The 24384-nt window shown below is 38.8% G+C and overlaps 1 protein-coding gene across 1 annotated transcript in view; it reads left to right on the top strand.

The window, feature by feature from the left end:
• The window catches only part of si:dkey-215k6.1 (transmembrane protein 132C), a 241505-nt gene that overhangs the window by 178468 nt on the left and 38653 nt on the right, over positions 1-24384 (top strand). The window contains exon 6 of the mRNA XM_065948557.1: positions 19712-19855. Coding sequence (XP_065804629.1) covers positions 19712-19855 — 144 coding nt within the window. The remainder of the gene's footprint in view (positions 1-19711; positions 19856-24384) is intronic.

Below are 24384 nucleotides of genomic sequence, written 5' to 3'. Positions count from 1 at the left end.
TTTCTGTACTTTATCTATTAGTCTTCTATTTTATTTCCTGAATTCATCATATTTAAAGGAGTGATTTTATCGCATATAACAGTTTAACCCTGTTGCTGTGGATTTCACCTCCAACATTGTCTGTTTTATTCACAACTTTGAGTCTCTTCATTTCTAAAGAAGCCACAGCGAGTCCTCATCCTCGTTTTGTTTCTCACCCATGCCCTCCTGCTTCTCTTCAGTTACAGTATTTGCTTGTTAGACTCCAACAGCCTAATTAATCAACACATATGACATATTCTATGAGTGTGATAGCGTGTGTGTGCGTGAGTGTGTATGTGTGAGTGAGTGTGTATATGGGTCACTGAGAACTTGCATGTCCTGCACTCCAGGTTCATTTCCATACCAAGCGGCTCAGGCTCGCTCCAATCAGTCATCAAGAAAAAGAGAGAAAGAATGAGAGTGTGTGGGGCAAAGAAAGGGAGAGATGTTTAAAGCCACAAAAACACATTTGGAGGTAGACCGTAAAGGCTGGAGCAGGGTTCTCAAACTTTCTAACTTAATTTAATAACAGAGGCAGTTATTTTATGGAAGGAAATTAATTTGATGATGAAAAACACTTTTTCTTTTGATGGTTTTTATTCTGAGGAAAAAAGGTTTTTAGTTGCATATTGGCATGGTATGACGCAAATGGCAGTCAACTTCAAGCTGTAATTTCCTTTGTAAACACATCTCAGACATGCTTGATGAAAAAAATATTTTATTTTTCAACTACTTTTCTTAATGTTTTTATTTGCCCCACATAATTTTCAACCTATAAATTCTAAGACTTATTTGCTTCATCATTTGTGAGATGTTTTCTGATATATTTGCCACAATATATTGTTTTAAACCGTTTTTACCCACAATGCCACTAATACACGATTGTACCAAGTGATGAATAAAACGTTTAGAAAATGTTACAAAGAACATAGCAAATGACAAACCGAGGATGGATATAATGGAAAATGAACAATTTTCTGCATGGTTGCTGTTGGGATGCTTGCCTGTATCTATGAAAAACGTGAATGATGTGAAATGAACTTCTGTTGTGCCTTTTTACTTTTATCAATAATTGTCTTCCCTGCCAAAGAATTTTCATTGCCTCATTGTAATAACTTTTCCCACTCAAACACATTCTCTTACCTAAAACAGTGTAGGTGAGGGATGAGTAATCATGCAACGAAGAATGATATAAGCCTTTTTTACCCAACTAAACTAATTTTTTACAAAAAGGTTAGAAACTAAAAGGTTTGATCACACACTGTTTTTTATGGTTACAATAAAAAAAAACACATAAAAACTTCTGGAGGCCTACTGAAACCTGCCAGAGGGTGAGGAGGGAAAAATTGAAGAAAAAAAAACTCTGAACACTTAAAGCTCCTGTGAGGAACTTTCAGATTGTTTCCATTTTGGCGACTGCAGAGACCAGAGCAAGAAGAGTTTTATCATTACTGATTTTTTCCAGTTCATGCGCAAGTAGTGACATCAATTCTCATCTGTCTTTATTTTAAATGTCTAAAAAGGCAAGTTGCAATGAATTGTTGGTGCAACTTTGTGTTATAAGTTGTGCCAGTAGAGTTTATCCCACCCCAGACAGCTTCCCTGTGTTAGGGGTGACAGGCATATCAAATAACAGACTTCTTTCTGTTGATCTTGTTTGCTTTTGTAGGTCATAAAGAGACTTCAGTGTAAATCCCGGTTTGTTTTAATTCCAGATATAATCTCCTCACAGGAGCTTTAATAAAGAACTGGAGAACAGTTATTTTCTTTTATGCCCAGTGGCTATACTGTATGTCCCACATGGTAGCTTCATGGTCTGACCACACAACCCTTGGGGCGGCTGTGGCTAAGTGGTAGAATCGGCCCTCATTCAACCAGAAGGTTGGGGCAAGACACTTAACCCCACACTTTACATAGCAGCACATGCCATCAGTGATTGAATGGGTGTGAACTGGTAGGTTTGACCTGCAGTGCAAAAGATCTTTGAGTAGTCAGAAGACTAGAAGAGTGTGATACGAGCTCAAGTCAATTTTCCATTTACCTTCTAAGCCACTAAAGAAGCGGAATGGTTGAAGTTTAGTGTGTTAATGTTTCTTATGTAGCCTGCTTTATCTGTGTCCTTACACAACGAGATGACACAGGATTGGGCCATAAAGAAAATGGATTAAAGGTTTTATGAAGCTAAGTCAGATAAGTGCAAATGCAAAAAGTTGCAGAGACGCCATTTTACTGATGAAGCTACCGAGAGAGAGAAGGATTTGACTGGTTGGAAATAGGTACGATGAAGGGGCGGGTTGAGGGTGAGGAGAGAGAGGGAGAAAGGGGAGATGGGTTAAATCAATAGATGTAGGCAAGACGGAGAATATGCAGAAAAATAGGGAGGGACGTGACTAACTGATAAAACTGAAAGATAGGGAGAAAGGATGAAGATGTGGGGAGAAGAAAAAGAGAGAGAGGACGAGAGGGGAGAGAAAGTAAGACAAGCTAAATGGTAGAAATAAGGCAGAGGGGAGAGAGAGCTGGGAGAGGATGATGGAGAGAGAGAGAAAGTAAGAGAGGAGGACCCAGTGGAGGTGCACAGCAGCATGTAATAGTCCCCTGGAAGTTCTGGGCAGCACAGAGGAGGAGAGGGAAGTGAGAGAGAGAGACATAGGGAGAGAGAAGAAGAGAGAGGAGATGGAAGCAGGGCAGTTCTAATGCAATTAGGGGTCTGGAAATTGAAAGTACAATTCTCCCTGGGATCTTTGCAAGAGTGCTGTGTGGGGGGGGGGGGGGGGGTAGATGGGCTGTTAGCTCTCATATCAACCAAATGTCTTCATCCCTCCTCCCTCCTGTTCTATCTCCTCTCTCTCTCCCTCCTTTTGCAGACCCCTCCTTTCCTTTTAGTTTCTCTTTCTTTCTTTCTTTTCCTCCCTCGTTCTCCCCCTTCCCTTCTCTTCTTTCCCCTCCGTTACTCTCCCCCTCTCCCTCTCTCTCTCTCCCTTTCTCTCTCTCTCTCTCTCTCACTCTCAATCTGCCTCTGCATTTCATAAATTTGTGCAGAGGAAAGCTAAATGTCAGCTGCCTTTTACATTTACATTTTGTATTTCAGACAATTTAAGTGATGCTATTATCCATTCAACTCACCCTGAGTGCTACAGTAGAACTAATTCAGTTTTTTATGTGAGCAAAAACCAAAGAAGCAGAGAATTACATGCAGTGATAAGAGTCAGAGTCTCAATCATACAGAATAAAAGACAAAACTCATAAACCATTTATTTAAAGGTTGATCTGCAAAAACACTTACTAATTCTTCGCAGCCATGTTGACAGAAATATTCAGCTAATTCTATCTATAACGCTTTCTGTTCGTCCTGATGTGTTTTGTTACGGTGTCATCTTACAGGTTACGTTGCCATGGTGAAGGTTCAATAGTTAACTGTGTTTTGGTTCAAAGAAATACTATATTTACATAGGTATTCATAAAGACGTGATGTTACCATAGCTATACTTTCCCTATTAACGGGTGTTTCAGTGTTTGAAATAAACTCAAGATACTTGTTCTAATGACAAGTATAAACAATCAGTGAGGAAACCCTTCCCATTGTGCCCTCTTTACTTTTGTCCTACTCAATTGTTACATAACCTAACACCTGGCACTAAGTGGCCAACGCAAAAATATGCCTCAAAGTTGCTGTCTCTGAACACAATGGGCATGATGGGTACCCCTGTAGAGTGTCATTTTTGTAGGCCAACCCGGAAGTAAACATCATACCAGTTTCATCAACAAAATGCTGATATGGGTTTTTTTTCACAGGTTTTTGGATTATGGCTGAAAGTAAACTCTGTAGACATTGTTTTCATCAAGATTATATTCAAAAAATGATCACTACTTTCATAATTTTGTGAACACAATCTGCGAAAGTAGGCTATAAAGGAACCACACCACGGTTGACTCACTTCAACGTCACCACTTCTACGCTTCCAACACATTGATTCGCTGTTGTTAGACAGTTACCGCCTTTTGTAACATGTGAAAAAGCTTCATAATTCACAAGTGGGGCACTTCAAGATGTATGTTATGTCATAGAAAAATATGTTAAAATCTCTTAATCTTGTGTTTTGCTTATTTTGGGCATCTATCTTACTGTGACACTCCATATCCAATGGTTTATGCTCTGGGGTGAAGGCATTATGCCCCTATTGGAATTTAACACTTTTATCCTCCATACTCCACAGGTCCCTCCTGCTCTCTTCACACTTGCCCATTTTCAAGTTTAGAAAAAACTAAAACAGCACTCTTCTCTCAGACCCATTACCTGCTCCTATTATCTGTGTGCATAATCACATCTGGCAGGTCTAAACGCTGTCTCAAGTGAGTACAACTCCTATTGGTCCCATTAGCACCTGTGTGATATGGGTGTGTTTGTGATGCCAATGAGCATCGTGTGTATACATGAGGGAGTGTTTGTCCATAGCTTTTCAGGACTGAAGGGGGAAAAGGAGGAAAGTAGATTATAGGTGTGATAATTGCCCCGGCAACGAGGTGATTGACTCACTGATCCCCTACAGACTCGTTAGTATCTCGTAACGGCTGCAATTAGACTGGTGACAGACAGATTTTGGAGTTGGGGTGTAGGGACAGCGTGGAACATCAAAATGCAGAGGTTAAGACGTTTAGATGCACTGCAGTAAGTGTCAGTCTTGACCTAAATATAGTGTGGGAGATATTGTAAAAATCCAGGAAGGAAAAAAATATTTACACATCAACAAAAAAATATTGATGCTGTAAATAAATCCATAAAAGAAATGTGCCCTGTCAAATTAGGCAGACTGCAAATGTCAGTTTTATGTATCATTTTTCATCCAGAATTTAACTATCACTTCTTGTTTACTTGTAAATCCAGTTGTAAAGTAGTTAACACTCAAAGTTTAACTGCATATTGTAAAATACAAACCTTTTAACACCCATCAAAACTCACTAAATAAATACAGACATTTTATATTTTTCAGAGGCAATTGAGTGAGACAGAACGTTAGACGTGTGGATCAATTGTTTCATTCCAAAAATATTTTATTTTTATAAACATCACATTTGAGTGTTTTAATCATGAGCACCTCTTCAAAACAAAAAGTCATTCTGAATACACCCTGAATACAAACATTTATCCAATAACAAACAAACCTTGCACATTATATTCCAAATGTGCACTTGAGCGTTTCAGGATCTAGCAGAGCAATATTGTTTTTTTCATAATATTAATAATAATTTTAACCCGATACATCACCTCCTGATCTACAGATTGTTGCATGTCTTAAAATGCAACATGTGTGTTTATGCTTTATTTCTAGCTACAACTCAATACGGGCTTATATTAGCTAAGCTACACCCACTTTGCATCACAAAGCTTTTTAAAAGTCTGTCTTGATGCTAAATGTTTCCTGTCAGTCTAGACATGCAGATTCAAAGTGACTTGTACTGTGAGCACCTTTAAGATTTAAAGGTTATTTCGGAGGTAGTAGTCCTTGTTAAAGTACTTTGTAATTTGTAATCATCATTTATACAGCATCTCTGAGTAGGGTTACCTAATCTTTCTTTTTTTTTTTTTTTTACAATATCCGCCTCAAATTCACACAACACACATTCACACTTGGGAGTTACCTGATACAATCAAAGTCTCACACTGCTGTCCACCCACCAGCTGGCTTTTTTTATTACCTTGAAGTTATCAATTGGACATGTTTCATCACACAGTGTGGGGTTGAATTAGTCACACAAGGACCAACAGTACCTTCAAAAATGCCCTCCCATGCACGCCTGCTCTCAGCTCTCATCAGCGCTACACTCCTACACATGTTGTGCTGTGATTAGTTCATGCTATTACGCCTGATCAACCCTGACATTTCAAGTTCAGAAGGGTTTGTGTTAGATATTGTGTGGGGGTGAAATTTGTCCAAACCCGTGACCAAATTTATGATACAAATGAAAGTACTCTGAAAAATACATAAGTTACTTTTTCACAACGGGGAGGGTCGAGGTTGGCATGCAACAAATGGCGGGTCGCTTAGAACGCCAGCCTCTGTCCATTATATGCACACTTCAACAACTGGGCTAAACCAGCACAACACAGCCACAGGATTAAAATAAATTGCAATCCTTTTATGTTTATCTAATGGTGTAAATGCATTCTTCTTTTTTTCAAAATGTTTCTAATGATGAATACCAAACCAATAGTAACGTCCATGGTTAAAATTGTCTAATGTGAAAATGGCAATTATGTTTGTGCAGTGTCATTGTCAGGTTTCAGAGTTGCATTGGCTGGTTGCCTGGCAGTGTCGGACATCGTAGTGCATGGCATCTGACTGCAATATATTTTTGGTCTGTTAAGCCCTACAATGATTCAATACTTCTATTTTTAATCAAGTCGCCAGTCTTTACTCCCTTGTTCTCTGTGTGTGAGTCCTTCCTTGCTGCACCCTCCTGTTTCTTCTTGACCACTGCACCATAGGGGGAAGGCAAACTAAGGAATTCTCCAAGACGCAGCAAAATACCTGTCAACCATTGACCCGGCTGTTTTTAGCCAGTTGACTGATCCAAGTGTCTTGACCCCTTTTAGTTAGCGTTTCTAGGTTGGACAAGCTTGAGAAAAAAATAAACATGCCAATGTCACTTATGTTTAGCCTGAACCGTCATAGTAAGGCTGAGGCCAGGCCCAAACTTCAGGGGTTTTAAACCCACTGTAGTTCCAAGAAGCAATCTGGTTTTGGTTGGTTACCAGTGTTGGCCCAGAGTCTCTGTTAATCTTAGGGATCAACAGATGGTAAATGATAAATGGACTTGAGCTTGTATGGAGCTTTTCTAGTCTTCTGATTATTAAAAGTGCTTTTTACAACGCAGGTCACACATACCCATTCACACACACTGATGGTATACCTGTGTGTGTGTGTGTGTGTGTGTGTGTGTGTGTTATTCTATGTGAAGTGTCCATGAGTATTAATTTATCCATTAAAACACATTCACATGCCAGCAGGAGCAATTTGGGGTTAAGTGTCTGTCCCATGCGAGGACAGACATATGGCTGCAGGAGATGGGGATAGGACCCCCGACCATCCGGTTAAGAGACGACCAGCCCTACCACTGAGCCACAATTGCCCAATCACATCCAATCTTTACCCTCCCAGGTATAGCTTGCTGTCTCACTGAAGCCACCCCAACAATAGCAAACATGTTAGATAATATTTATATGTAGAAACATACGATCTACATATGACTTGTTTGAATTGTCACTCTTTTTTCATTATGGAGCTTGAAAGAATCTGTCTTTGGACACATTTTTAAAATTGGCATTTTTTTATATTGACAAACTGCTTTGCCTATATGCATTTTTTTTCATGTAATAAAGAATGTATGTAACAAATGCAAGCTTTTAGTAATTTAGCAAGTTTTGCATTTATGAGGCCTTTTTTGATTCCGTACACACTTTATTCCCTATTGTTAGCCTTTACAGTATTTCTCACAGCTCAATCAATAATTTCCTCAGATATGTGGGAAGAAAGTATGAAGGCCATGGCTCTCATAATCTCTTGATTCCTTGGGAAGCAAGCCTTGGCTATAAAAGTCTTAAAATAACCCCAATGAAAGAGAGAAAATTTGGCTCACGTTCAGTTTCTAATGATTAGTCTGAAGTCAGATCACAAGAAACATTTCAGCATTTCACTAAACCTCGAAGTAATTACTCCGTCTAACAAATAGATTTGATATGATCACACACACACACACACACACACACACACACACACACACACACACACACACACACACACACACGCACACACTCACTCAACACACACACATACACATTTATGCACTCACAAGCATAAAAAAAATGGCAGAGGCACACACTGGAACATTCACACGCCCACACACAACTGTATAGCAGCCAAATAAATGAGCCGGCACTCCTCAAGCCTAATAGTCTGGCTGTAATTAACATTGTCATAGTGATAATAGCCATTTATCCCTGACATATCACACACACACACATACACACACACAGTCCAAAACCTCTATCTTGTCTAGGCAGCTCGCCCAGCTGTCACCTCCCTCATCTGTCTCCCTCCCTCCCGCCTCTCCTCCTTTTCCTCCTCCTCTTCAGTATTTAGACCTAATGATCTCTTTTTTTTTCAGTTTTCGCATTTGAATTTTACTCAGTCACACCCCCTCCTTCTGCTATTTCCTTTTCCATACCGTACACTGTTCTTTTTCTTTTCTTCCTTTGCTCCATCATCTTGCTTCCTATTCCTCACTGACTAACCAAAGTTCATATCACATTCTTCCTCTTTTCCACTATCTAGTTTCTATTTATTTTTAAGTTTCCCTCACTCGAGTAGGCGTATTTTGGTCCCACTTTGCAACTGTGTTTCTCTTTTACATGCTGTGTCCACAAGGCATTCAGTCAGCATGAAACCAGATGTTTGGGGTTTATAATTAGATGATGATGATATCCACCTTCTTAGTAGAAGTGTTCAAGTTTGCTGAATGCTAGAGTATGTTTTATGTAACTTTTCTTTTTTACCACAACAACAAAGAAAAGCATATCTTTAGTCAAAGTGGTCCTGATTCAAAGATTAATAACCCAGGTGGGTTAAAAAGGTTTGCTACGGATAGATCCATTATGCTGCAGCTTGCAACAGGCAGATACCTGCAAGAACTAATTAGGATAACAGATTTCAGTCAGGTTGTGGCGCAGTGGTTAGGGCGCGCGTCCCATGTATTGAGACTCTCATCTTGAGCGGTAGGCCCGGGTTCGCTTCCACCCGTGGCCCCTTTCCACATGTCATTCCCCGCTCTCTCTCCCTGGTTTCCAACTCTATCCACTGTTCTTTCTCTGCATTAAAGGCACAAAAAGCCTAAAAATAAATCTTAAAAAAAAAAGATTTCAGTCAGGTAACATGTGAACAGGTAGTAGGAACTGAAATGCAGGAGTTCTGGTGGAGATTAATTTATGGTTGACCTTTACAGAGAATGATTGAGACGTAGGTGTGACAGGCAGGCGACCAGGTTCTCTGATGTGCAATAATTGTAATCTCACTGAGCAGGTAATGAGTGGTTGCAGTTAAGTAACTGTGTGTGGAATTTTTTTGTGATTTGATCTTGGGGATTTAACTTGGCTTCCCATTAAAAGACAGTGACTCAAATCATGACTCTGAATTGCTCACCATAACTCATTTTAGAAATTCTCTTACACTCTTCAGTAGACCATCAGGAGCCAACTTTAGCCCAGCTTATTTCCCTGATAATTATAGAGGGTCAAATGATACAGTTTAAAAAATGAAGACATGACTTAAAACTGTATGGGGGGAATTCACTTTTGTATCAGTAATTACACAGAGATGACCTCGGCTTTAAACATTTAGAGACACATTTATGCTAAAACTACCAAATTCAAATCTCAGAACTTCAAAGAGGAGAATTGTCATGATTAAAATCGTTCATAATGGTTTTACTGAAAAGTTTTGCTTTACTTTTAATCCACCCATGGCATTGCACTCCTATATGTTAACTTTTATGGACCACTTGAGCATTTTCTCTCATTCTACCTTAGACCTGCCCTCTTGAGATTTTAAATCAGTAAAAACAAAAAACGACAACCTGTGGCTTATGAAAGTGTTCTGTTCGTATGATCCCGATTGCCAAATTTGCAAAGCTGTTCCAAGTCTTTGCCTGACTTCCTACCCATGTCCACTGGGAGTCTTCATACAGGGCGACACCATCAAAACAATTACAATGCGTTTGATTAAGTCAAACAAGTAACTGAGACACAATTTTCTCATTTTTTGATTGCAATACAAAAAAATCAAGTCGTTTAGTTATCACAGTCTCCATGGCAGCAATTTGTGTCTGGCGTTGCAGTTGACTCACTTCCAATCACACCAACTGGTATCACTGGCTTATTTGGAGGCTGTAGTGTAAAATGTGCTGCATCAAACACACAACCCACTTTGACATTCTACAACGTGCACACAGTCGGCTTTTGTGTCTTTCCTCATCCAGACATTCAAACAAAAGCACATACTGGTGTGTGCATATTTATGTGGGCTCCGTCTGTGTTTGTAGACATAAGGAATTGATGTGATATTGATGGTACAACAGTTTGCACATTAGAAAGCCACTCTCTAATTATTTTAGTAAACACTATTGACTTTTGTGGCACCAGGCAGCCGCTCTGCTGAATCACAATATCTGTTGAAGTCGAGGTTCATTTACTTCAACAAGACCGAACACAAAAACAAGTTATTTCCACGACTTGTCGCCAAGCCTGTTTTCCAAGTAAAGAGACGGAGAGGTATTAGGACAGAAACAGCATCATGTCCAAACCAAAGTCATTTGTAGTCATGCATCAATGCATGCAGAATAACAGTCTGCAACTTAAACAACTGCCTGCACTTATTTCCCAAACAGCAACTTGAAGACAAAACCTAGAAGCATTAGGTACACATTATTGTAGAAAGATTTTATGATAACTGTTTTGAACGTTAAAATAACACGTTTAAATTCTGCTATGCCCTTACTGCTACACCTGTCCATTCTCTTCCAGTTCTCTAAATCTCCCGCCTCTAGCTCCTCGGGAAGATACATTTCCTGCTGTCCTTTGTTCCAAGAATACAAGGGTGAGAAGAAATAATCATGACGATAAACATTTCTGTTCATTGAAAGTTTATTGAAACCTCATTGAGGTTAAGAATCTCCTTTACAAGAGTATCCTGGCCAAGACAGGCAGCAGCACATGTTAACAAAGTTACAGACATAAAACACATAAACAATTACCAAAAATACATGTCTAAGTATCCATGGTAACAGAGCAGAAAGTCTTTAGTCAAAGCATCTTCAACCTGATGCAGCTTCCTCCAACACCTTTGATCTACCTAAAAAAAAATATATATATATATAAGGAAACCAGGTCCCACAGACACAAATCCTCCTCAAGCAGATTCCAAGCTGCAGGAGCAGCATACCTAAAACTCCCTTTTCCCCATTTCAAGGCTCACTTTGGGAACAGATAACTAGAAGAAGTTATGCGACTAGGTCGCAGAGTGAAGACTGTGGCTTCCAACACTTTTCACATAAATAAAATTAGGTATGAGGGAAGCAGGTTAAGTATATCCTCATAAATAAAGATATGCAAATGATTTAGTATTCAACTCGATCACAGAGTACAATGATGAGTTAGGTGCGTGTAGATTTGTAGTGAACCTCAATACTCCAAGGTGTACAGTATCCAAAGATTTAAGAATGCCTGAATAAAACAACACCGGAGGTAATTAATGGCATGAAAAGCAACAACAAAAGATAAACAAGACTTATTTTTGACAGAAAAAGCCAGCCGCAACTTTAACTTCTTTACAAGTTCCTGAACATGAAGCTTAAAAGACGGAGTATCAACAAGTAAGAATCAGAGGAAGATACAGACTCAATCTCAGTCGTTTTCCATGCATTGCTCTCTTTACAGTCAAACTAGGAACTTGAGAAGTGCGATCAGAGTTGGTGTTGAGAAACCACATTTGAGAGAGTGTATATGTACTGTATAGATAAAAGAACAGATAAAAAAGGACTTAAACTTCCATTTCTGATCCTGATGCTCCATAGTTTTTGGAGCATGAATTCAAAGGATGCTAATTGACAGTAATTATATTTATTTGATTACAAGCAGGGATTAAAATTATCTGTTACTACGATGGATTTCCATTAGTTTCTTAATTATTATGATATATTTGGGCAGTGTCAATGTGACCCCCCAAAAAAGCCCTAAAAGGTGGTTACAAAACTCCACAACCAAATGGCTGTTTTTATTGTAAGCCTGATTTTGTGTACGTGTATATAATACAATTGTAGTATTGTATTTTGTGCCATTTTGATGTGCTTATTATTACTTTTACATAACTGCTACATGATCCCCGATAAAAACACCCCTCTGTCGCAAATTAGTAAGGCTTTTATTTTGGTGGCGAACATCAGCGTGTGCTGCCCATAGACTTTAAATGGATGAAGCCTGATTGAGTTTACTCATTGGTTTCAGAAGGGCTGTTTTGAAAGCATATCCATTGCATTAGACATATTAGAAAACATGACTCTACAGTGGTTAGTGCGCGCGCCCCATTTATGGAGGCCGTGGTCCCTCAAGCGGGCGTCCCGGGTTCAAATCCGCCCTGTGGCTCCTTTCCCGCATGTCATTCCCTACTCTCTCGCCCTGATTTCCAACTCTATCCACTGTCCTATCTCTACAATAAAGGCACAAAAAGCGCAAAAAATAAATCTTTAAAAAGAAAAGATGACTCTATCAAACTTTCGGTCAGCTTAACATCGCAGGCAAAAAGCTGGAGCTGGGGCAGGCCTTAAGCCTCCTGGCAAACCGCTACAACACGGCTTCATGCAATCAGATCGACCACACCCTTATTTATGCATAACATATTTCCTTCATAAAATCACCTGACTCCTGACTGAGTCAACAGATTTCTACTCTGTAAAAATGTAAAGTAGCCTACTTGGGTTTTCTGTATTTGCTGCGTCTTTGTTAACTTCTAATGAAACTTAATTTCAAAGTCTGAAGAAACCTCTTAATTCGCTGTAATGCACAGTATGCACAGTATATCAAAGCAGCATGAACAGTATTTTAAAGCAGTTAGACCTAAAATACTTGGAAGAGACACACAACACATGCAGGCACATCACATGCAAGCAACTCACACACACACAGGCACGGAGAAAGTGCGATACACTTGATGTGTTTAATGGGTCTGTAGTAAATTGCAGCTAAGTGCCTTCAACCAATTTTCCTTTCACAGCTGAGCCCCTAAACACACACACACACACACACACATCCACAGACACACACAAGCATGCACATGTGAGTAAGCACACACACAAAAAGGAAACACTCTTTATGCGGATAGGTTGGACAGCAGAGAAAGACAGAGAAAGACAAATAGCTTAAAACAAAACAAAAGTTAAATCAGCCACAGGGCAGAAGGTCATATTTGTATTAATATAAATGTGTTGCACTACAAAGTCGAAACAAAAATAAGTTTCTCAACTAAAAGAATCTAATTTGAATGGTAATACCTCCGTGTTTTATGTGCTAAGTATGCTTTTAGAACTGTAATTATTATACTTTAAAGGAGCTCTGATTGTTGTCTTGATGTAGACTTAAATCTTAGTGTGACTCATTCATTTTTAGCTGGTTTCATTTCTTTAGAATCACTATAATTAGTTTAAGAACCAGAGTGGATTTATGGCAGAGTAGTAGAGTGTAATATAAAATAATATTTGATAAAATATATACCATGTTTCTATAGAAGTGTAATAATAGAGGAGTAGAGTTTGTGCAGAAATGTGCGTGATTTTCAGCTTCACATTCTTCTAGGAACTGTATATAAATTATATTTAATTTGCATATGTTTTAAGATTGTAGGAACTACTTTATGTCAATGCAGATCCATAACCCCCGACTTGAAACAACCTCAATTAATGTGCTAACCCATCCGTAACACTGGAATTGGAGCAGTAACAGGCTGAACATCTGATTTACAAACATGTACACCTTCACTGACTTTATTGCTTTGTTAGTGCTGTACATAATGCAATAAACAGCCTACATGCATGCATGACCTGTGATTTCTTTTTCTCTCGCCTTCTGCTGTGGCCTCTCAGTACAGATGTATTAGCATGTTAGAATATTACTTGTTCTCCCAGGCTCACTTGTGCACAAAAACACACTCATACACACACACACACACACACACACACACACACACAGACACACACACACACGTACACACGCAAATCTTCTTGTTTTTACTCTCCTTTATAATGTTTCTGTTTTCGCCTCCAATCAGAGACGTGTAGATGCAAACAAAACAAAGATCTCTTGTTTAAGGTGACAAACAGGTGAGAGGGAGCAGGGACAGAGCTTAGATAACATTTCTAAAGCACTTTTGTAACGTTCAGATCCAAAACCAAGCATACAAACATCACTAATTTAATAAGGAGAAAAACAATATGCTCTGCCTATTTTCTTTCACTTATTTCTCATTTCCTTATTCCCTTATCATTACGTCCCACTCTCTCATTCATACATTTTCTCAGATGAACGCACTAGTTAGTATTTCCCTGTTTTCTTGTTTGTCATAAACTCAATACACAATACATTTACACAGCCCTCCATCAAAATGTAACAGAACAAGTAGCACATTGCCATAGTGTGTGTGTTAAGACATGTGGGAAGGTTTTAAGAAATGACTACAACTCTCCTCCTCTTCATCCTTGAATACCTCTTCTCTAGTTTCTTTACCACCCAGTATGTCCACCTAACAGATTTAATTTATTTTTTTGAATTTGTCTTTTTCTTCCCTTTCTCTGTTCTTTGTATTGTAGAGTAAGTTTCAAAGCATTTCACATTACTCACAAAAAGTCTGCAGCAATGTGAACAACACTGGGGCTCTTCATGGACTAATGGAGTGTTTCCTTCTCTGCATGTGTAAATGCACAGATACATAATGACACAAGGGCGAGGTCTGGATCAAACTGCCTGTCTGTTACTGACTGGAGGTAATTTGTTAATTGGTTTATTTGTTGATAAATTGCACAGCTTTGGTGTACTTGCCATTCATGTGTCAGTATGTGCCCATGCCTCTGTCGACAAGTGCATGTGTTTGTAAAATGCAGTCAAAATTAGACTAATTAATTGATTTCTTTAGGTGTAACAGTCTACTTCCTGTAAGTTAACAATCCATACAAGTACATTCTGTAAATGTGTGCAGTTACAGTAAGAGTAGGGCTGAACAAATTGTGATCTTTTTCTTCTTACTTTACAGACAAAATGTGCCATCATCCTCTGGCTTCTTTTTAGCACCATTGGCATTTTTAACTTCCCTTCAAGACCGCAGAAGCTATCTGTATCTCCCTGTGAAAAGGGCTTTAGAGCATGATTTTCTTATTCTTTCAATGTTCTATATGTATTACAGGGAGTAGCAGAAGACGCAGGAGATTTGTATGGCCAAGGCCAAAGTGTTTGTGTTAACATTCTGTGGTGAAGAGGTCGCAACCAGAACAAAGGGAGACTCTGAGTCGTATATGTTCCGAGCATTTCCCTCCAAATGAAAAACTTGACTGTTTAAGAAACGAACAGAAAAGTACATATGACTAGGTGTGTGTGTGTGTGTGTGTGTGTGTGTGTGTGTGCGTGTGCATGTGTGTGTGTGTGAAGGAAAGAAAGAGTCAGAGACAGACAGTGAGAGAGAAAGTGACAAAAAGAGAAGTGCTTACACACTCTTATTGTAAGTCACAGTTGTAATTGAATTTGTACGGAAAAGCAAAAAAAAAAAAAAAAATGTTCCCCCTCTGTCAACTCTTTTTAAACATTGTGTGTGCATGTGTGACATTGTGAGTATGTGTGTTTCTCTATGATGACTGGTCTCGCTCCAGTTGGTTCACTTTAAATCGCACACACGTTACAGGGCACACACACACGCACACACAAATATGCATGCATGGATAAGCTTCATTGAAGAGAAATACTTTTTCCTGGAATTCTTTTCTTTGTGCAAAATGCACACGTGTACACACACAAGCACACATATTCATTTTCTCTATTTCTTCTTCTTCTTCTGTCATCTTTCTGACAAACACACACACACACACACCCATGAACCCACATGAACTCACATAAAACCCATTCATTCAGACAGAACTATTTGGCACTCAAGACCTTTGCCCACACACACACACACACAGACACACACACACGCGCGCACACGCACACACGCACACACACACACACACACACACACACACACACACACACACACACACACACACACACACACACACACACACCTCCTCTGAGCTTATCTCAGTGCTGTGTGGAGCAGCTTTTGAAGGCAGTAGGGAGCCAGTTGTTGACGAGCCACTTAATAATTCCCTTGGACAGGCGTGAAATTCTTTCCTTTTTCCTCTCTGTCTCTTTTGCTCTCGCTCTAATATTTCCCTTCCTGCTGTGTTTGTCTGCTTTTTTTTTTTTTTTTACATCCTTTTTCTTCTAATTTTGTTCTTTGTTTTTCCCCCCACATTACTGCCTTCTCTGCATATTTGTCTTTTCTGGGTTTTTTTCTGCTTCCACTGATTCATCTTTGCATCCACTTGTGAAGTTTTTTATTTTTTGTGAAAAGGAACAGGCAATGGCAGTCTGCATTATGATTTCAGTTTTAGCTTAAAATGAAGATTTGATCCATTCTGTAAATTCTAGGATGTGCAATCTACAGTATTTCTACAAAATATGATTATTTTTCCTTCCTGTGGGATTTTCTTCCCTGTCTATCTTTCCTTCTTGGACTTTCTCTCTATGATTAAATTAAATCATAATTAAACATGTGTATAATTCAATTTCAATTCTATTCATGGCCAGTGCCTGTCTCCTGCTCAACCCATGTTAGAATCAGGGTAAAGCAAGGTCGGCATGAATGAGGACGGCGGTGGTTGTGGGGATGACACAATCCGATGGTGGTGGCTGGGAGTCGGGTCATCATCATCATTAGAAAGTTATTTAGAGTCCATAAGAAGACAAAAACAAACAAGGTAAAAAAAGACAAACGAACAGACAAAGCATCACCATACTATGTACTCTTCTACTATACTGAGCTATACTGTAGACTATGACACTTTGATTGAGTGCTTTAAGGCTAGATAGTCACTGTACAGGTCTACGAGATGCTTTACCTGCATTTAACATTGAGCCAGAGTTTTTAAAAAATAAGTCCACACACCATCACAGTGTCAAAGAACTAAACAGTTACTTCTTGTCTGTTTAAATTTATTTGAGCGTTAAGTTCAAGGCCACAAAACTGACATATCAGATGAAAGGGCTTTGTAGGAGACAGACAGAGGTCTCTAATAACTCAACATTTTACTCCTTTATAAAAAAAAAAAAGTCTTTACCCTCTTGTTGTTGTCATCTTTTGGCCTGTGGTGTGATAGCGGAGATGTAAACATGATGTTATCTGACGCATTGTAGCTTCCGAGAGTCTACTGCCCGGGGATACACACACACACACACACACACACACACACACACACACACACACACACACACACACACACACACACACACACACACACACACACAGCAAAAACAATCTTACACGCACACACACATACAAACACAAACTTAATGTATACACATAAAGGCCTCAGACTTGCACAAGCACATAGAGAATTAGACCCACATAATCTCCTGAAGTCTTTCTCTTCTTCCTCTTTGATTTTATCCCTCAATCTACTCTCCGACCCTCAAGGAGGAAGGAGAATCTCCTTTTTTAAATTTATTTATTTCTCTGATACGCCTGTTTGTCCCCCTCTTTTCCCCCTCCTCCTCCTCCTCCTCCTCCTCCTCCTCCTCCTTACCTGTTGGTCACCAGTGCATAACTGTCTTCTGTCGTGTTATATATCTGCAGTATCTATTTCTTAATTCGGGAAAGACTGATCTGAGTTTAAGAGCGAGAGACGGAAAAGAGAGTGTGTATGTGCCTTAGAGAGAGGAAGAGAAAGATCTCATTAAGTAAAGGTCGCAAAGCGATGTGTTGCTGAGAAGGACAGGGCGTTAGGCGACTTGTCACTAGTCACTTTCACTTAAGCTCTTGACTTCGTGTGTTAAGTGTGAGTGTGTGTGCATCAGCATCTTGTTAAATTTGTTTGTGTTATTCATGAGTGTGTTCATGTCTGCAAGTGTGTATCTTTGCCCTGATATGCTATTTATACATGTATTTTATTTGCATATTCTTTGCTCTTAGTCTTCTTCTTGCTTTTGCATGCCTATGAAGGTTTTTTTATACACTGATTGTGTAACCGTTTCTGCAACAACAAAAAAGTACCTACAGTATACATTGGGAGTAGTGGTTGAGAGATTCCATAATTAGCCCACATTTTCTGGAGTGTACATTTTTTACTGCATCCTCCTGTGTGCTACTCTTGCAATGTTAATGCATTTATTATTAAATGATTACTCTTAGTCAACATGTTTCAGAATGTCCTTTGTGCATGAACATCTCCTGATGAAGATTAAAATATTATTTTCACTCTTCTTAGTAGGTGGTTAAAAAAACTAGAGCATATTTGCAAGGCTCTACATTAAAATGATTCTCTCATCACATGGTTGGACCGAACACTCAGGGGCGTGTCCAGACTTTTCTGACTGGGGTGGCCAAACTGTAGTTCTGACTTATGCAGGGGTGGCCTTATGTGTGACGTCAACACATGCATCCAAAATAATCTAATTTATTTACGCTTTCTAACGCCACTCATTATAATCTACTTTTATGTAACCCAAGAGTGGCAACATACTGTATATCTTCTTGGCCTGTTTTTTTAAGGACTCTTAAAAAAAAGATGTGTTTAAATTTAAACATAATTTACAATTTAAACTTATTAAAAACTTGATTTAAAATGCCAGCACACTGTCTGTACACTGATCGACAGTGTTATGCACCTGTCTTATAAAATTGATGTGCAGGGTATTTATTTACAATTTAAAAAACACTAAATAATATGCCTCATTTACATGTAAAGAAAATAACTTGCAGCATTTTAGGAAAAAGATAGAATCATTGTATTAACAAACATCCTGCCTCTGACAAGGCAAATAGCTAATCATAGTTTAGGAATTTAGGGGTGGCCCCTGGGGCCAATCAAATTCCAAGGGGGGGCCACCCCTGGTCACGCCCCTGTTAACACCTATCCTTAAATTTACTTCAACTAATTCAAACTTTAACCCCTCAGCAGTAGAAAAATAAAGAAGTGAAGACCAGCTAATTTAACAAAATAATCCTCAATCTGAACGTCTGGAATGCCTCCCAACAAAGACAGACTAAAAAAAAAAAACTTTCTTGTTTAGCAGATTGAAACCATTTTCCTGGTATGTACAACATGTACATTTCTTATGTGTTTCTTCGTCAGCCCTTGTGTTGGCATCCTGAATGCTCATCTGAATTCTACTAGAGTCAAGAAGCGACGAACACACACACACACACACACACACAGAAACATAACTTCGGGCTCAGTGATACCCTGTAATCAGGCCTGTGTGTGTGTGTTGGCGGTAATAAATGCCCTCTTAGAAACTCAAAGCCAAATAATCAAGATTGATGCTGGCACAGCGCGCTCTGAGGTGTGCATGTTTGTGTGTTGGTTTTCTGGTGCTATTTTTGTTGGAAGGATCTAATCAAATGTAATCATGCTGATTACATTAATCTTGCAGTTCATAATCACATTTTTCCTCTCCTTTAAAGCTCTCCCTTGGTCTTTTTCACTTGTGCATTCCTGTCAAGTCCCTTTTTTCTTTCACTGTCCTCAGTCACTTTGGGTGGAGATACTCTAAAATGAAAACGTGTTCATCAAAATGATGATTAAGTGTTACTCAGCATAACATTCTCTGATTGGAATGATTATATCTGACTGTATTCAACATCTTTTATTCTTGCATAACACAAACAACTGCTTTTACTGGCTTCCAAAACTTTAAATAATGAATTCCCGTTTAGGGCTGTAGGTGCCCAAACCTGCTAAAATGATATATTTGAATGGAGTGAAAAGAAGGAGAAATAATTGTTGAGATTTTTATTTTTATTTAAAAAAAAAAATGTCTTTCTTCTTTTTCTCTCTGTAGGACACAGAGGTAGTGAACACCGCCATACTTACAGGTCGGCGTGTTGCAATGCCAATCAAACTGGTTACCGTGGAAACTGACGGGCAGGTGAGGGAGGTGGACGACCCTGTCACCTGCACCTCGACAGATGTGGACGTGGTTAAGGTATGCATTACAAGTACACATGTAGGGTATTATGTAAATGTAGGATTTATCAATGAATTATATTTACTTTTCTACACACACACACACACACACACACACACACACACACACACACACACACTCTTACACAAACTAACAAACAGTTGCCAATGATCTCCTTCCCACATGCTTAGTTACAAACAAAAAGTAACATCCATACAGAGAGTCCTAGGGAAAGATGGCTCAGTTGTATCTGGTAAACCAGTTGGTGTTTTGCTTCAAGATTGAACTTGCACCAAAGAGAAACATAAGTGTAGTCAATTAATAAAATGTGTTACAAACGCTCTGCAAGGCATGTGAAATATTGATTAAACATCATTATTTAATATAGAACATAAAGAGAACAGGGTAACTCAGGATATTTTAAACAGCACAGAATCCATTTTCAATCATTATCATGATACAGAATGTTTTCACAGCAGCTCATAATTATATACTTATCACAGCGTGCAAGCTTTTTTTTAATCACATATCCAGTTTTTTCTGAATGTCAAATGAAAATAGCTGGAAATGACTGCTCTTACTAATCCATAAAAAGCAACACGTGTGTTTCCTTTATTTGAGCTGTTAGAAGGAGCAAAGGTGAGTCTGTTGTGCAGTATAGCAGTTAAACAGATGTGGCCTCCTAAAAATCTCCCTCACTGTTTAATTAATAAAGCAAAGGTTCAGCTTAGCCCACAGCGTAAGGAATTGTTGTTTGAAAGTCATGTCTATTCACTTTTCAGACAAATGGTCTAGTCCAAGGTTGCACAGATTAAAAGACATGAATGAAGGCTATCATGTTCAGATGAGAACTCTTTTTCTTGTAATCAAAGTTTGGCTTTAATTAAGGTGTCTTAGACTCAATGCCGTCTTTTGAAATGAATTTTAATTTGAAAGGGTTTCTTTGATTCTCGCTTGATGTCTCTTTCTTCCCTGCTCTTTCTTTGCTCAGATTCACAGAGAGCTACCACCCACAGATTGTGACGTTTTAAAATCATCAGCAAAACTTCCTGTAAATCTTTGCCATTGACAATTTAAAGAAAACAGGGCTGTTTTGGCAGTGTGCAGTTAATCTATTTTATATAAGCCGTAACAAGTAATATTCTGCTGTTGATATTGTTTCCTTCTTTTGGTCATAACCAGGAAAAATCTTTCCACAGGAGCTTAAATAAATCACAATTTTCACACACCTTATTGACCTTGTCACTGAGGAGAATACTGAAACACTTTACTGTTCCTCTTGAAGTAAAAAGAAGATGAACTTGCTCTTCCTGTGATAAATCTTTTTTTTTTCTTAGGTGAAATCAAGGTTAAAGGGAATGTGTACAAAACCTTACTATATAAACTGTGATGTAAGATATCACTCTCGCTTTTTTCACTCAGTAATCAGTCCTTGCTTTTACACTTAATTCCCTCAGAGATCATAGGTCAGGGCCAGCTGGAACTGGCAGAGGCCCAGTGTCTCTCTGCAGGACTCTCAAGCAGACATGACACCTGGAAAGGACAGTCTTGAGTCTCGAGTGCTGAGCCACTCCGCCACCAAACCAAACAAACCAAATTAATCATCAAGAAATAATAACAAAAAATACCTTTACAGCAAACAAGCCAGTGTCAGGGACTGAAGATTGATTCCTCTCATGCTCCGTTCCCCGTGCCCTCGGGCCTGAAAATGAAACACACTCGTAGTGTGACAGTTTCAATATGAAGCCAATTTCCTGGTACAAGCCGACAGGAGTGGTGCTGTTTAAGTACGATCAATAACAACACTGAAAATGGAAAGAACTCTTTCAGATAGATGTAATGTTAGAGCGCTATGTGTGCGTGCGTATTTGTAGTTGTGTGTGTCCCCATGCACAAGGGGGAAAGGAAAGTGTATGAAAGGATGTAGGTTAATGGTGCCCGCTTGTGAACGTACGTTTGTTTGTGTTCCACACACGCGTGTGTGTTCTTTGTGGATGTGTGTACGTTGATTTTTTATGATTTTATACGTTTTTTTGTCAATGGAAAGAAATATTAATGTTCATGTTTCGTTGACAATTAATCATTTTTAAACCTTAACAGACAAACATAACTGATGAAACTATAAAGAAATTCTAACTTTAAACGATAAAAATACACTAGAACAGAAAATATAAGCTTCATTTTAAAACAGTAAGCTGTTTAAAACTACACAGAAATAAAAGATGAATCATAGTTTGCTGTAGAATAAACCTACTTGTGACTTCTTGGGAATTTTTGCAGGTAATGTATTTGTTACAAATAGCCAGTACAAATTAATACTGAATTTTGGAACCATTTCCCCTGCAAACAGTGCAGGTGCAGGGGTGAAACATGTAAAACACATATTACAAGAATAAATAGGAAACTGCTGTCCTTCACTGCTGAACTGAAGCTGAACCCTGGGATTGCAGGTTAAAAAAAAGATCCCATGAATTACTGAAACACACCCAATATCTATCTACACAGCATGTGATTTATACCAGCTTTTTTAAGTTAATTAAATTGAAGTTAACAGACAGAACTGGTACATGAACAACTGTATCCATCACATTTCTGATTTACAAATTGTTGATACTACAATCACATTTTCACCAATTTAGAAACAGTGGAAGCAAAATCACCACATTTGGATAAAACAATGTTCTATTTTTATGACACCTATTGATATAACACAGCAGAGAGAAGACACTTAAAAATCATCCCTGTATTAAGATTAGCGATTTAGAAACTTTAAGCCCTCCCTTGTGCCTACTGTGTTTGTCAAAGAGAGTTTGTCTGTGATGACCGTCTGCAAACTGTTGTGTTTTTGTTGACGTATGATCTGACAGATATTCCCTATCCTTTTCCTTACACACACACACACAAATACCAATGCAAACACACACACACATGCACACACATACACACAAGGATAAGGCGATTTAACACAGACAGCTGTTTGAGAATGGCACCCATGGGGTACAGCTCCAGGTAGCTGTAGCTGTCACTGAGTCACTGACAGCTGTAAAGTGCAATCCAAAGAGCCTGCACAGCAAACACGCAGGGTTTACGTGCCCTGAGCTGAGGCTGCTCTCCCTCACAGGCCCGCTTTGTCCGTGCTGACAGTCACAAAATGGTGCAGTTTCCAAACCTTATAGCACAGGTAAACACAAAATCAAAACTAGTTAATGCAAAGCTACTCTCATTTATAAGATACAGCAGCTTTTTCACAGGTCAAGTTCATGATAAATACACTGTTATCATACTGTATGCTATTCTTACAGTCTAAACTTATAATGTGCAGTAACTCATGTAAACTATGGTAACATTCTCAATTTTCTCAATTTGATAAGTAAATATAAGTTGAATTGTCACATAGAGTCTGATTTAAGCCCTTCCTGGCAGCTTTCTGTTTAGTAAATGGTAAATGGACCTTGACAGCCATTTTCTCGTCTTTTGACTACTCAATGTGCTTTTACACTACATGGCACATTGACAAGTTCACACTACATTTGCGCACTGGTGGAAGAGGCTGATATGTAAAGTGCCCATTTGGCCATTAGTACTATTCCATTTACACATCGCTGGCATTCACTTGTCACAAATTTGTAATTTTAGCCTAACCCCCATCTATCCAATTGTTTAAACATCATCAGGACAAACAATGAACCAAAAAATGGCTTCCAATTGTCCATATTAGTCCCAGTCGTTAGGCCCAAAGATCACCTTTTGGGTTGAAAGCAAGTTCCTTGTCAGTGTAAGTGGTACTTAATTGTCATGGTTACAATGAAAGACAGGCTCATTATTGCAGGAATGAGATAATGCCCCTCAAAACAAGATTATTGTTGGTATGTGAAATTGGAAAATAAGACAGCAGACTCAATTTTTAGACGTTTTTTGCGCCACTTGCCACCCCAACCTCCTCCTGTGCAAACACCTTGCAAAAAAAGCTCTTCATATGGCTTTTTCTTTTTAGTACTCTCTGTAATATCACATGAGTTTAGCCCTTGATAACAGTCTTGTAAGCTGTAGCTCAAGACAAGATGCACAATTCATGTTTTACATTTCCATCATTTCCCAGTGGCATTTGCTGAAATTGTAAGGCATTCTTAAAGCATTAATGATGTTTGAACTACAGTCATCAAACATAGCAGTGCCTAAAAAAAATGAAAAATCAATTCTCAGCAGAGCAACATAATACTGAAGAAGAGACCAGCCCAAGAAATTACAAGATACTCACCTCTATATTAGCTTTTACATTTCCTTTATAGGTTCCAGGCTGGTGCAGTAATAGAAAGCATTAAGCCAGCCGAGAAAACGGATGAATAAATCAAAGAATGACTGTAATTTCCTCAGGAATTGTTTTAACTATAGCAGTCCACTTTTTTTACTGCAGGTTTGTTGAGCAACTGCTCCACTTCAGATTCATGCTGAAGCTCGTAAGAATGAAAAATAAACTGTTGGAGGGAAAAATGCCTCCCTAGGTTTTTTTGCTGCTAGCAGTAACAAGCTGTAGTCTGCGGAGGATT

This window comes from Labrus bergylta, chromosome 2, assembly GCF_963930695.1.
Source record: "Labrus bergylta chromosome 2, fLabBer1.1, whole genome shotgun sequence".
NCBI classification, from domain to species: domain Eukaryota; kingdom Metazoa; phylum Chordata; class Actinopteri; order Labriformes; family Labridae; genus Labrus; species Labrus bergylta.
This window is presented reverse-complemented; position numbering and strand designations above follow the sequence as displayed.